Source organism: Anopheles aquasalis, chromosome 3 (assembly GCF_943734665.1).
Source record: "Anopheles aquasalis chromosome 3, idAnoAquaMG_Q_19, whole genome shotgun sequence".
Taxonomy (NCBI): Eukaryota; Metazoa; Arthropoda; class Insecta; order Diptera; family Culicidae; genus Anopheles; species Anopheles aquasalis.
Window position 1 is genome coordinate 32004593 of NC_064878.1, and position 14765 is coordinate 32019357.

At 45.8% G+C, this 14765-nt stretch overlaps 1 protein-coding gene across 1 annotated transcript; it reads right to left on the reverse strand.

Annotated features, from left to right (window-relative positions):
* Window positions 1-260: 260 nt before the first annotated feature.
* LOC126576576 (uncharacterized) lies at window positions 261-13716 on the reverse strand. The gene is made up of 3 exons (XM_050237883.1): window positions 13678-13716; window positions 12984-13615; window positions 261-351 (listed from the first exon to the last, which is right to left on the reverse strand). The coding sequence occupies exons 1-3, from the start codon at window positions 13714-13716 to the stop codon at window positions 261-263; spliced, it is 762 nt and encodes a 253-aa protein (XP_050093840.1).
* Window positions 13717-14765: the final 1049 nt, after the last annotated feature.

Sequence of the window (14765 nt, forward strand, 5' to 3'; positions counted from 1 at the left end):
AGTACGTTCCCTCTCGCCCACGCTTTGGGTACTTTACGTAAGGCAGCTGCAAGCAGCGCAGGTAAAAATCGACACCGGCTAAAGCAGTGCCGCCGCCATCGCGTTCGACGAACCCGACGCCACGAGGCATCACCGCCATCGCGCAAGTGAAAGGACGTTTTCAGCTTAGTGCCTGTACTTCCAAGCAGCCAGTGACCACAGCAACGCCGAAGAAAGCGGCTTTCGTAGCCACCACTGCGCTACCCCCAGCTCCAACAGACTCAGTCAAGCCGGGCGGCCGTGAACGACTGTGCTACGTGTGTAATCGTGCGGGCCACACGAGTACCGATTGCCCGGACCTGCGTGATCTCCCTATAGTGGAGAAAATCAACCTAGTGATGTCAAGAAAAAAATGCATCAACTGCTTCTCTCAGCTTCACGCTGCCCGGGAGTGCACGTCGATGAAGCGTTGCCAACGTTGCCACGCCAAGCATCACACGTTGCTATGCGGAGCTTCGCTTGGCTCCGCACCTGCCAAGTGACGTGGATCGACCACTCCGCCCTCTCGTGCCGGTGGGAGTGGTGTGCGTGCGTCGCCAAGTGTGCGCACGCATCCTCTTCGTGGACGATCGATGTCCGCCTCTCGTGGCGACATCAATACTTCGTACTCGTGTGCTTCGGTTCGTCCTCACACACGATCTCTTCGTGGACTCTACATGTGCCCCAAATCTCCTAATGGTCTTACGGCAGATTGTGATTATATCAGCAACCCCATAGCCGAAGAAATTGTAAACATCGACAATAATCATATCCTCATGAATACAGTGAGCAATTTTGAACGGTCTTTAACTTAACTTTCCGGGATACGGGTGAGACTACGTTCCGGCGAAGAGTCAAACGAAATGAAGACAACTAGGTTCCTTGATTGGTGTATGCGAAGTCTAATTGGGGAATTGCGGATAGAAATCTGACAGGATCATTTCTTTTCAATTATGAAAACTGTCAGCTATTGGTGAACAAATCCATAATATCCAATGAAGTACAGCATCCCCCGTAAAGCCAATTCCCCTACAGTTAGATAGGATCGTCATAAAACAAAATAAGGGGCTGCTTAACGTCAGTTTGGATTATCTACACCAAGCACATCTGGAGACTAGAAAAGAGTTAGATATGATTAATTTGCAAAACAATAGCATCCAATGGCCGCATCTAACGATCTTTGGAGGAATAACAGTTATGCCCATGATCATCCTGATCATCGTTGCACTCGTAATTTGGCATCGTAGAAGAATTGCAATCACCATGCATGTTGCAAATGAAATTTCAATGCAGGCAACGGCACCAGTACTTACTGACGAACGATGAAGGGAACTCGAGGCATACTTGTGCACGCCAACACCACTTCGAGAACTTTGAGGACAAAGTCACCAAGAGGGGAAGAGTTAACACAACGAAGAGGCATCGCAGAGTCATCGCAAAGATAAGACAGCGCATCATCATACCATCAGCAGAATGTGAAACAATAACACAGCATCGCGTCAACACTGCCTAGGTTTTGTCGTTGCGACTGCCTGGCCCAGCCGATCGTAGCTAATAAACACCGACGTGGACGGATTGTGCAGTCCCCGTTGGCGAGGCTACGGTTTGATATGGATCGCGTAATTGTAAGCGATCCACATCACCTGTTTCATCTAAGTGTGATGAAACAACAGCTGCTGGATGAATTTATCAAGACATGGACTCCAGAACAAATAAAATATTTTGACGATTCTTTTATGCAGATCCTTAAATCGGCGCCGGACCAATTGAAGCCAAGTTTGATCAACAGTTTGAGGAGTACGCTGCAAAAGCCTCAGTCTTTTTACATACATATTGGACGGGAAAGCCTCAGCCCCTACGAAATTTGAAACATTTAACCCTGCTGTTACCCTAAAAAAAACTCACTAATTTTATCCTCGTGGACCATTTGGTCCATGGTGTATTTTCTATGGAAATGGCTTTGTAAACGATTGAATATGAATTGTTTGGCTTTTGTAAGCAAAAGATATTGACTTATTTTGCATTATATGTGTTTATATTGGTATAATAGAATATAAAGAACGACATTTCGCAATATTGGTTCGCAATCCAAATCACATAAAAGAATTTGGGCGCCAAAATACGACCACGTTACGTCTCGAAATTGGCAGAACGTTCACTAGATGAAAGGAGGGAGAAGTTTCCGTCAAAACGAATTGATATCGCAGCCATTACAATCTAAAATTGTAGCCATAACAATCTAATATGCCGATTCCAGAACCACAAAGCGAGCCAAACTATTGCATTAGGTAAGCGTGGTCGTCGACCATCCGGGGCGAATGACTACGATAAGTGGTAGATAGGAGGAAGGAGGTATCATCATTCGTGTTTGAGTGATGAATGTGATGAAGAGTATCAATTGAGGTTGGTAGATCCGTTGTTCGTTGCAAAAAATCAAATGATTTGGAGCGACAAACCATTCCTCGAGATCATCGGATCACAAGCACATAATATCATCACAACACGGCCTCACCCCGATTAGAGATTTGTGGAATTGATGGGTGGAATTGCTTCCAATGTTCTACAATTGTCACGAAAACGTGACAATTAACGAGCAACTGGTAGCGTTCAGAGGACGGTGTTCTTTTTGACAGTATATGCCATCCAAACCGGCTAAACACAGTTTGAAGTTTTGGCTAGCAGTGGATTCCTCGGCAAGCTACTTGTAGAATATTCAACCGGATCTCGGAATATCTCGGAAAGTCGGCCACCGCAAATCCCGAAAAACCAAAGCGAACAAGTGGTTCTAGATTTGGTCGATGCCTTGAAAGGCCATAATATTATAACATACATTTTTTTCACTACGTTCAATTTGGGCCAAACTCTTTTACGGCGTAAGATAACTCTTGTTGGCACTGTTCGAAAGAACAAAACCTTCATTCCGCCAAAATTACTGGACTTAAACAAGAAACCCTTATACCAATCAACGTCTGCTTTTGATAAGACCACCACATTGGTGTCATATGTTGGCCACAAACACAAAGGAACAATATTACTAAGCACTATGCATTCGCAACCAAACATTGCCGAAGGGCCAAAGAAGAAGCCTGCAATTGTCACCTATTACAATTCGACAAAGGGTTTGTTTTGATTTTTTTTCTCATTCCATCGATATAGCATTGCGCTAATCATTGTGTTTCGGTATTCAGGTGGTGTGGATACGGCGGACCAAATGATCAGCTGCTACAGTTCAAGAAGAAAGACAAACGATGGCCATCCGTAGTGTTCGCTAATATCATAGATATTTAAGCTTTGAACGCATATGTTATATTTTCCGTGATCGACCCAATGTGGAGTCCGTGATGTGAATCTGTGAAACGCTCACAATTTTTACGACAATTAGCGATTGATTTGGCCCATGAACACATGCAGCAACGAACAGCGATTCTAAGGCTGGCTTCATCTGCGGAATTATTCACAAAAATGTGCTCATCACCTAGAACTTCCCTCAGCAGATCGTTTACTAATGAATCTCGATCGGGCTCATCACTTTTGTCAACGCCACCATCGTCGGCAGTGCCTTCAACAAGCCTAAAAAGGTGGCCAGCGCCTGTGCTGTAAAAGCAAATCCGAGAAAAAATGTGTCGAATGCGGAGTATTTGTTTGTAAAAATGATAGAAAAGTGTTATGTAGTACATGTATGAGTCGAAATGTCCAAACAATAGCTAACGAATAGCTATATTATAGCTGCTATTAGAGGAAAATGTACTATGGACCAAATGGTCCACGAGGATAAAATTAGTGAGTTTTTTTTTTACTCGACCCCTATCATACTTTTTATGAACTTAAATGTATATTTATGCTTATCAGCCGAAAATAGCACCATATCGAAAATTTCAAGACCATCGGAATTTTAGTTTTGAAGATATAACAAAAAAACCAACGAGAAATGGACCAAATGGTCCGAGGGTAACAGCAGGGTTAAGCAGATTTAAGCCGAGACTGGCAGAATATGAATTTTTGGCTGACTTTCTCAATATGTTGGATGTTTCATATTTGAATAGACCCTATTATATGTCTAAATTGCCGGCCAAGGCAATTTATAAGACCTCCCTTTTGAGATGGACTAAAATACATGTCGATTTCAACAAACTGGTAGTCAACCTTCGTAGTGTACATAAATTAGCTAAGGAATTAAATAACCCCACCCATGTACACAATAAAGCTTCACGGTGAAGGAAGTAACGAGCGGTAAGGAGCATCAATGGGGCGTTATATCCTCACCAATAACCTTCGAAGCTAAATTTAATGCAAATAATTTCTTTTTCCTAACGTTGAACCTTCAGGTGGTCTTCTGTAGGCATCTAGAGATCGGTGAGTCAAAAATATAAAATCAACATCCTAACATACGTCACGATCTTCAAATCAAAATGCTGTCTGAAGAAACATACACATTGCGTATACATCGCATTTAATCTGTTAATAATTAATCGACATATTGTCTCCGATATCAATCGGATCAGCATCAGCTGTACTGTCGTCGTACAGCATCAGCGAGGATCATCGTCCTACTAGGACATGCGGACAGTCAATGGCCACCAGTAGGGTTGACACATTGGTTGAGTTATTAAACGGTCCCTAAAATAAGCCGTACCGTTCCAGATGCCATCCCAGCTGAGCCAATTGTTTGCGCTTATCCTGGTCGGAGGGTTATAACCAAGGAACCCACGGATAAGCCTTTGGGAATCGTACGTTGCCCATCTTTGCGAAGACTATCATCGACAACAACGACACGGTGGATGAGTCAGAATAGAATGATCTGCTCGGTCTAAGCACCTGCTGTGTTAGAAGTTCCAGAGTGGATCAAGATCCTTCCACAACTAATGCCTTGTGATACCTTTTGGGGGAGATGTGAGTCACGCACATCTGGAGTTTTAGTCGGTAGGAATCCGACATACGATGCTACCCGTATCTTTCGGTCGATGTTTCAGAGACCGTGTGAAGCTCCGCTCGCTGCATCTCCGGCTCGTCCAGTTCCCGCAGATAAAGGACGCAGATATAAGGGAGGGAGATAACGGGGATGTGTACCGATGAATAGGACAATCTCACTATATTTTCATGATTTTTACCTTTATACAGCTTACACTTCCCTGAAATAAGCGGCTTGGAATGGGAGAAGATCGCTAAATTCATTCGGCAAGCTCTTCAGAAATCGGGTCGCGTCGAGGACCTCAATTTTGTGCGAATGGGCCACAGGCTTGTATTATCAACATGGCGTCGGTAAGAGTTTTACAAAGAATCTATGGTACATAGAATTACAGAAACGCTTAATATTGGTTTTGATAAACGGTTAACATTGGTTTTAGCTAACATGCTCAATGAAGCTTTACGCGATTATTCAGCAATGCGTAAAGTTTTCTTGACATTAAGCACCGACGGTGTAGTGCTTAAGCAGGCAGGAAACAATAGCAGGTGTGGCCAATGGTAATTACAATTGAATTCGATGATTTGCGATAGCTGTGATCAGTCCATTTTTGCGAACGCGTTGATTTGCGAGTGATTTAGTTGAGATTTGTGCAAAGAAACTTGGAAAGGGGTTTTAACGTTAAGGGAGGTAACGCTGGCCGAGCTCGAAAGTGGGGACGGGAGCAACACCACTAGTAACACCATAACGATCCTTGGAATCTTCTTCTGTGTGATACTCATCGCAGCGCTCGGCATCCTTGGCGCACTGTATGGACTCAAATAAGCGATCAGGAACGATTTCCCCTGTTGGTCACATATGAAATACTCACTTCTTTTATTTCTACAGAAATCGCCGCACCAGGCAACCATTCCTGTTTACTTCTTTGTTTACTGTCATTTGTTTACTTCGCAACTTGACAGGTGAAATTCAATTCAGCGTCAATACAGTGGTGTCCAAATTTCACATGGCGAACGAGCAGGAAGTAGTTCCTCCTCCAGGATGGACTAGAATAATATTTAACAACGCACAGGAGTATTGGCATCGCACAGTTGGTAATAATGAGAAAAAACGTTTAAGCAGCCAACAGCGATTTCTATTAATTATTTCATTCGATCAATTATATGTAGAAGGTGCGATTCAGCAAATGGGCCCATTACTATGGCCTATCAGGAAAACGGCCCTTATTGGGATGCACTGCAATTTTGATGGGGCAATATTGAATCGAGAGGAAGGGCGATATCACGTGTGGTCGCTTGCATTTACAATTTTTGGTGTGCCGCAAGCAGGTGTGCTGACCGTAGGGCTGTTTGGTGGCACCATATGTATCGAGATTCCTGGCCACATTCTTCGACGAAATTAATGCTCTAAGCCGCATTGGGCTTTTGATTGGCAACACTAGATTTACGGTGCAAGTACGCCTTTTTGTTGTGCATGGGCAAGCACGCCAATTACTGACAGGTGAGCATAAATTGTTATATGTTGGTATGGTTAGAAAATGTAACTAATTTTCCATTGCTATGACGGCCGACTTTTCGTGCGCAAAATGCACAATTTTTGGGGTGACGTCAGACTCTTCGGCACCGTTCAATTCGAGCCTTGTGAGCAGGCCTACCCAAGCAAAACGGACTAGGAAGTTCGGGAGCACGTGCCCCAGGATATCTATCCAATAGTAACACTCGCTAACTTCGATCTCGTCAGCGATAGTGTGCACCTTCTATGCACAGGTGTTTTTGAAAGCTATTTACAGTAAAACGAACAAGCTAATAGATTAATTGAGGAGAAAATGGCCATACAATATTCAGAATTTTCATTTAAATTTGAAAAACAAACAACAACAAACTGTTCTGGTGCATACATGTGGCAATTACGATGTATTGCACACCGTAGGCGAATTTAAATTTTGCCCATGTGCTAATATTAAAATATCAATGCGATTTGTTCGCACAATTTCCGAATAAAAAGAATTTGAATCATTTTGTTGAATTTGAAAATTTTTGTTTTTTTTCCGTTTTTTCGTCCGACTGCTCCACCGTGTGGTGTTTTAGGGGTGCTGGTAACCACGATGGAGTTTGTAAAGTTTTCGTTGTTAGAATAAAGTGTTTTTGGAGAGTGAGAGTGTCTATAGAAAATGTGTGTTTAGTGATAGTTTTACGATCTTTTCGTTTCTAGAGACTTCCAGAATCCGTCGTTTGGTAATTCATCATTTAGTTGCATTCGTTCGGCTTCTGTTCCGCTTCGGCTGTTCCTGTTTCGGCTTCGGCTAATTTATTTGCTAATTTCCCCTACTGTTTAATTACTAAATTTTCCTGTTAATATTTTATTCCACCTCCTGCTAATATTGCTAAATACGAATTATCTTCTCGTGCTCCATAGCCATCGATACATCGTCTTTTACTTGATGTGGCTTGCTGTCGCCGGTTGCGAAGATCGGCGTGTTCGCGGAATTCGACGCGCGTCGCAAAAAGCTGGCGCGTCGCAATAGTGCAGTTGCTGGCGGTTGGTGATCGCCACGATATTGTTGAAAAGGTAAGCAGGAAAGAGCAAGTCTCAACATATTTAAATGGAGCAAAGTCCTGTAGCAATGAAAAAGATCCCGGTGAGTGTGATTCCAATTTCATTAATACTTGCATTTGCCCTCGATATAGGTTATGTTGACGGATACAAGGTAATCTATAAAACCGAAATGTTTTCTACTCCAATGTTCTATTTTAATGGCTTAATTTGATCACCAAAGAAGCATCGATAAGCCTTAATTAATTTGCGTTTTTTTCTTTTCTCGCTCAAATTGCAAAAGCGGCGGCAGTGCGCCTTCCAGCCGATAACGAGCAAATCCAAATCTACCAAGAAACGCCAGAAAGGAGTAGAACTCGTGATGGATAAATTTCAGGTAACGGGTAAGAATTTGCAAGCTAACCTTGCATGGCGGTAAGGTGTTTAGTATTTCGTTTCTATTAGTCCCGATTTTCTATGATTTTTTTTGTTTAAAATATTTCTTGATTGTGATTTATATTCGATAGACAATGTTGTTCAAATCATAAAAACCTTAAGTTAGTCAATACCCCCAAAACACCACACGGTGGAGCAGTCGGACGAAAAAACGGAAGTTGCTGGAAAAAAAAATCCTGGATGCCGGATGCGCTAAATCATTGTTGGCTTATTTAGATCGTGTTTAAGCGGGATGTAAATTTGAAGCGCGCTTGATGAATCGCGGCGTACAGTGACTGCCACACAAGCTGCGATTATCTCACACGCGATATCAAAATTCAGAAACCGATTCCACTCCGCGTGTAAAAAGCGTGTAGACGGCAAGAGTACCTTTTTTTAAAAAAATTATTTGATATTTTTGCTAAGGTTTAGAGCCCCATTGATGAACAGACAGAAATCGCTCAACGCCACTCAAATTGCCCTGTATAGAGACTTACAGGGCGCTAAAAGGGCTAGAAATCTTGCTGCTGTTTACAGGGCTTTAGCGCATGGGTAAAAGACAAAGGTGCTTATTTTGGTAAAAGTCTGAAATAGGCCTCCCACTCACGGAAACTTTCCGAATGTCAGATTATGACAGCTGTCAAGTGCGGCCTAAACGGAAGTGACAATTTTCTTTTCACTACTTGATACGGCACAACGTGGACCACTTTCTGCGGTATAGATACGATACGAAGTGGGGAATAGGAACCAAGTAAGTACGGAATATGCATCGAAAAAAGAATTTTTGAACTGAAAGGAACGTTGCTCTTTTTGCAGAATGTCTGAGTCGCCAGCAGCACCAGCCCTGGAAGGAGCAGCGTCAGCACAAGCCGTACACCCCGTCGAAGGAGCACCGCCGAACTCTAACGCCCACCCCACCAAAACCGATGCTGGAACTCAGCGTCCTAACATACAGGGGGGGGGGGGGGGGGTGGAAGGTTCAGAGAGCTCGGCGTAATGCCGCAAAGTACAAATTGATGAATTTATACGTGGAAACGGGTAGTGCTACAGTTCAAATAGCCGCTAATACGCAGGCTATGGTGTATGGTGCTTGAAGACGCGTAACAAAAAATCATATAACAAAAACAATAACCAATACCACTACAAATACAACAAACCTGCCTGATTGGTTCAATAAAATTTGTGAACCATTACATTGATGCGTATTGTTTATTAGTTAATTGTAATGATGCGTATTGTTTACCTTGACCAGTGTGTGCGACCGGGTTGAGTGGCTGTGACTGTGGCAAGCATCATCCGGTGCTTCAGTCTGTTCCGAGCAGGAGTTGAATAAAGATCTTTTTTAAAAATCACTCCGCCGGGTCGGCTCATTAACTGATGACGAATGAATTAGAAGTTGATTCGCGTATCGTAGTAGTAAGTAAATGAATTATGTTCTACGTATTGAATGTGTTAGCATCTGAACGAACCTTTGATTAATGGCGTATCACTTTGTCTCTCGTGGTAAGCGGACGTGTTTTGCAAGACCCCTCAGCTACTCCGCGCTTCTTCGCGTACTGTTCCGGGATTTTTTGTTCTCAAGCTCTTTTTCTCATTTTATCGTCACTGTTTCGTGTCACCGTTCCGTTTTCGTTCCACTCGCTACCCCACCGTAACCCCTCCGTAATTTTCTGTGCACAGCGCTAGACGGGGCCGTATCGACACGGCATCGCTTAGAATACATCGCCCCGGATCATCAGCATCGGTTACTACATCGTGATAGCGCTGTCCTGTGTTTGCCCGTGAAAGTGATTGCTCAGTGCCGTTGGATCGTGACCCGTCCAGCCCGCGTTCTGTCTGCACCGGGAATCATCTTGGCGTTGGGACTCATCTTGCGTTTGGGATTCGGCGTCTCTTGCGTTCAACGACCCATTGCCGATAATCTACACAGGTGTTTGTCTTCGGGCTATCATCATCATTATCACCATCAGCATCATCCATCATCGATGATCCATTTGTTTTGGTTTTGGCTTTACATCTACATTCATCCGTTTGCTGTGGTGATGGCCGTCACTTGCAATAGGTGCACCCACTCGGTCCCGGATGCAAACATTTTCTTATGCGACGGGCATTGCAAGAAGGTGTTTCACTTCGACTGCCTTGGTCTGCCTAGCAGCGCAAGTAAGGAGCTGAAAAACAAGGACACCCAACTTCGGTGGCTGTGCCAGGAATGTCACCAGCTTAGCAAGGAAGTGGTCCGGGACCACAGTGTAATCGCCGCTCTTAAGGAGGAACTACTGCGTGAGGTCGACAGGCGCATCTCCGAGGCCACCGAACTGAAAGCCTCCCAGTCGCATCCCGCCTCCGCTCACAGCAGATCGTCCTGTCAAATGTGCAACTCGAACAGGTGTGGGTGCGCGTGTTCGGGACAAATGGGCCACTCACTGTTTCAGCAGTATATCTTCCTCCTCGCCTCAGCTCGAGTCGCGATACGATCGAGGCTCTTTCTGGCTCAATAGCTGAGATCGCGAATTCATTGCGATTCAAAGACCAGTTACTCTTGCTTGGTGATTTTAATCAACCGAGCATTACCTGGGAGCTCCGGGCCACTCCTCGGTCACCGTATACGGGCCATCTAATGAGTTCGCACTATGCGCCAGTAACACAAAGTGGTGGCCACAATGATTTTCTGGACCTAGTCGCGTTCCATGACCTCAAGCAGCTGAACGGGATACTGAATCTAAAAGGACGGTGCCTTGACTTAATATTCGCAAACGACCAGGCGGCTCCATTTTGCTTAGTGCAATCCATGGATGATCCTCTTGTACAAGCCGATAACCATCATCCTCCCTTGGCCGTCAGCATCATGCCGCAACATAACGCACACTACATCAAAGATAAATCGCCGCCAGGTCTTAACTTCAAGCGAGCGAATTACGAACTGCTTAACATTCTGTTTTCTCGTGTCGACTGGAGCTTCCTGTATGCTGCGGACATCCCTGTGGATGATGCTGTGACACAATTCAACGAAACGGTGACTGGTATTCTGAACACGACCGTTCCGCGCTTTAAACGTCGTCGATTCCCACCTTGGTCGAACCGGTCACTTGCTAAGCTGAAAAACCGCAAGAATAGCGCTAGAAAAAATCTCCAGAAGCACTACACTGTAGTCCACCGTTCGACCTTCATCCTCTGCTGCAGATCCTATCGCGCCCTCAATCGTATGCTGTGACCATACGCAGAATGCAGGGGAACCTCACCCGGAATCCGAAGGCCTTCTGGAGCTTTGTTAACTCTAGGCGTCGCTCTCGTGCCGAGCCTTGCGACATTCTACACAACGGCTCGCGGGCTACCACGGATGTTACGAAAGCTGAAGCCTTCGCGACACGGTTCCGTGAGGCTTTTGTCACCGATGCACCGCTCCATGACGCCGTCTTGGCATTAAATCACACTCCGGCGGATGTCATATCACTCTCAGCGATCGAGGTAGACCTGCGCACTGTCAACTTGGCCCTGCTCAAGCTCAAGTCCAGCTACAGCGGCGGGCCGGATGGGATACCATCAGCGGTGCTGAAGTGGTGTCCCTCGCTCACACCACACCTTACCCGACTGATCCAGCTATCATTCAGACAGGCTGTAGTTCCAGAAATTTGGAAGATATCCTGGATGGTTCCACTCTGGAAAAACGGGGATAAAAAAGTTGCCGCTAACTATCGTGGGATTACGTCGCTTTGTGCTTGTGCCAAGCTCACTGAAATCGTATTGCACAGAGGTCTTCTTCACGCCAGCAAACAGTATTTGTGCTCGGCACAGCACGGATTCCTGCCCAGGCGGTCTACGGCTACAAATTTGGTTGAATTTGTTTCGCATTGTATGACTACTCTGGGCAGAGGGAGCCAAGTGGACTGCATCTACACTGACCTGAAAGCCGCCTTCGACAGCGTATCTCACAATACGCTTCTCGCAAAACTAAAAAGGCTGGGTATCTCAGAGGCAGTCCTTGGTTGGCTCGGATCCTTCCTCGTTGGGAGGCAGTACCGAATGAAATTTGGCCAATCACTTTCTGAGCCGTTCCACAGCACCTCCGGCGTCCCACAGGGGAGCACACTTGGTCCGTTACTCTTTGTGATATTTATTAACGACATCGCCTCCGTGCTTCCTGATAAGTGTTTCTTATGTACGCAGATGACGTCAAACTGTTCTATCCGGTAAAAAATCTAGACGACTGCGAGGAACTTCAGCGTGTGTTTTGTTTGTTTAGGCAATGGTGTGTCCGTAACTGCCTAACTTTATGCGCAGATAAGTGTATGGTGATATCGTTCACGAGGGCGTTAATCCCACTCTCGTTTGTTTACCGAGCGGGGACCACGGCTGTCAGGAGGGTCCATTTCGTCAAAGACCTAGGAGTTACTCTTGACTACAAGCTTACATACCAAAGACACTTCGAGGACATCATTAACCGCGCCAATAGATCATTAGGACTGCTCATCAGGATGACGCGTGAATTCGAGGACCATATGTGTGCCAGAAACCTGTACTGTGCGTTGGTTAGGCCAACCCTGGAGTACTGCTCCATAGTGTGGACACCGTACCAGGAGTCGTGGATCGCACGTATTGAGGCGATTTAACGGAAGTTTTCGCGTTACGCCGTCAGAAAATTACGCTGGGACAACCCCATGAACCTGCCCGACTACAAGTCGCGTTGCTTGCTGCTCGGACTACAACAACTGGCGGTGCGTCGCCGAAACCACCAATGCCTGTTTATTGCGGGTCTATTGACAGGAACGATTGATGCGCCGGGCCTACTGGGAAGAGTACATTTCTCTGTTCCACGTTGTACCTCCAGACACCATAGCTCCCTTGCGGTGCAAAAGTTTAAAAATGTTTATACATCATTCGAGCCCGTGGCGGCCATGTCTCGTTCGTTCAATACTGTGTCGTCGCAGTTCGATTACAACATAACCATGGCCAACTTCAAAGAGCGACTTCGTTGTTTTAATCCTCGATTGTTAAAACTTGTATCTAGTTATTCCATGCTATTCAGTTCATTTAGCCAATTTGAGGCCGATGAACAACAACAATAAACAATAAACAATAAACAATAAAAAAAAAAGACAGGAGGTAGCTTTTCCAACAAAGATCCATCGACTTATCCTCCGTATCAGCCACCACAGGGTGAGCGAAACTGGTCACGCCGCCGTTGATGGATTGATACGGAAACCCGACTGCGAAGCACTCTCTACCAAGCGGTGGCTGACTGTTCCGTATGGAAAAATTTGCCCTAGCCATCGCCATTATTGTCTTCAGCGGCTCGTGAAGTGCTGCCGGATACCCAACCTCGGAGTTGTTCGCAGATTTTTCCTTCCTCAGCATTAGCTCTTCGCACTGGCTGAGTTTGTTTAGAGTATCGATGATTTTCTTGTTTGTGTTGCGAAACATTACATTCACCTGCCCGGTGCCATCGTCAAGCCGGAATATGAAGGTGGAATCGTCCTTCATGCGTTTTTGCGTTAAACGACCATAGATCATCAACTGTATGAACCGCATTTTGAACAGCTCACCGCCGGCAAAGTCCTCGTATAGTTGATTTATCTGTATATAGTCCACCGGGACAGCCAGTGAGAAACTTTGTCTAGTGAATGAACCGGGCACCACAGAAGAAGGACCCGGTGCAGATGATTCTGGCGGCAGCGGTTGCGATTTGATTTGCGGTTGCCGAAGTAATTTAACAAAAGAAAGAGAAAGAGCCTGCCGAGTGAGCCATGCGAAGATGCTGCGGGTTGTGTTGCTACAGCGGATGCGCAGCTTACTGCGTTACTAGATCTGATTTGGTCACTCAAGTCGGACATTCAGGGCCTGACAGGCATCATCGGTGGGCTCCGCAGCAAGGTCTTCGACCTTGAGGACTAGTTGTCTGCGTGTAGGACAGAGATGGCCAAGCAGCAGCGGCAAATCGACTCACTGAAGACGGATGCGGCCGCAAAAACCGATCAGAGGGCACGCACGCACCAGCAAGAGCAGCAAGCTGCACGCACACCAACGCAGCGAACGGTGTCAAATCTACAGCAGAGGATCCAGCATGTGGTAGATTCTCTACCTGAACGGCGAGATGGTCATCAAGACACCGATGGCAGCCATCGGAGAAGTGGTAGCTGAAGCCATCCGCCAGCGTCTTGGAGAGGACACAAGCACCAAAACTGTTCAGCAAATGGTGGATATTGCCATCCATAATATTGACGGACTGGCCGAGGAAGCGGACGTTAGGAGCGCAATCCTCCAGCGAATCAAACCAGAGGACGACACCCCTTCCAGAAATTGATAAGCTCCAGTGAGACAGGTGTAGTAGTAGCGAACGTTAGTGGCGTAACGTTTGCCAGCTGTTATACTCCACCACCCTGAAATATCGACCGTTTTCGCTGTCTATTGGACAACCTTACCGCTTTGCTGAGAGATTGCCCCCGAGTCGTGGTAGAGGGCGACTTCAATCGTTCGTTCAATCGCATCGTTTTTACCATCCGAACGAGTGCCTCCCCAACATCAGCAGTGAGTCATAGCGGGCTATTAACCGCCTCTGTACAGCAAAGATTCAGGAGATGGAAACCACTTCGAACGAGAGGCGTTTTTGTTCATGTTGGGAAACGTTCGTTTCATGGAGGCGACAGAGGTGGCAGACATCACGCGCCTGCTTGTCAAGGCATGCGATTTCTCTATGCCGCGAGCTAGTGAAAACCACGTCACCAAATCAGTCTATTGGTGGACCGAAGAAATCCGAGCACTGCGGAAGGACTGCCGTAAAGCTCGAAAGATGCTCCATAAAGCAAGGAATCCGGACACTAAGCAAGGCTAAGTACGCTCTATCTTTCGGCGTTAGTAATGAGCGGAACAAGCGTTGTTGTGC

Coding starts and splice junctions, on each gene's coding strand:
- LOC126576576 (XM_050237883.1), bottom strand. CDS start 13,716: ATGTCCGACTTGAGTGACCAAATCAGATCTAGTAACGCA. Junction 13,616..13,677: donor AAATCAGATCTAGTAACGCA/GTAAGCTGCGCA, acceptor CTCACTCGGCAG/GCTCTTTCTCTTTCTTTTGT. Junction 352..12,983: donor TGTTGGAAAAGCTACCTCCT/GTCTTTTTTTTT, acceptor TCTCCACTATAG/GGAGATCACGCAGGTCCGGG.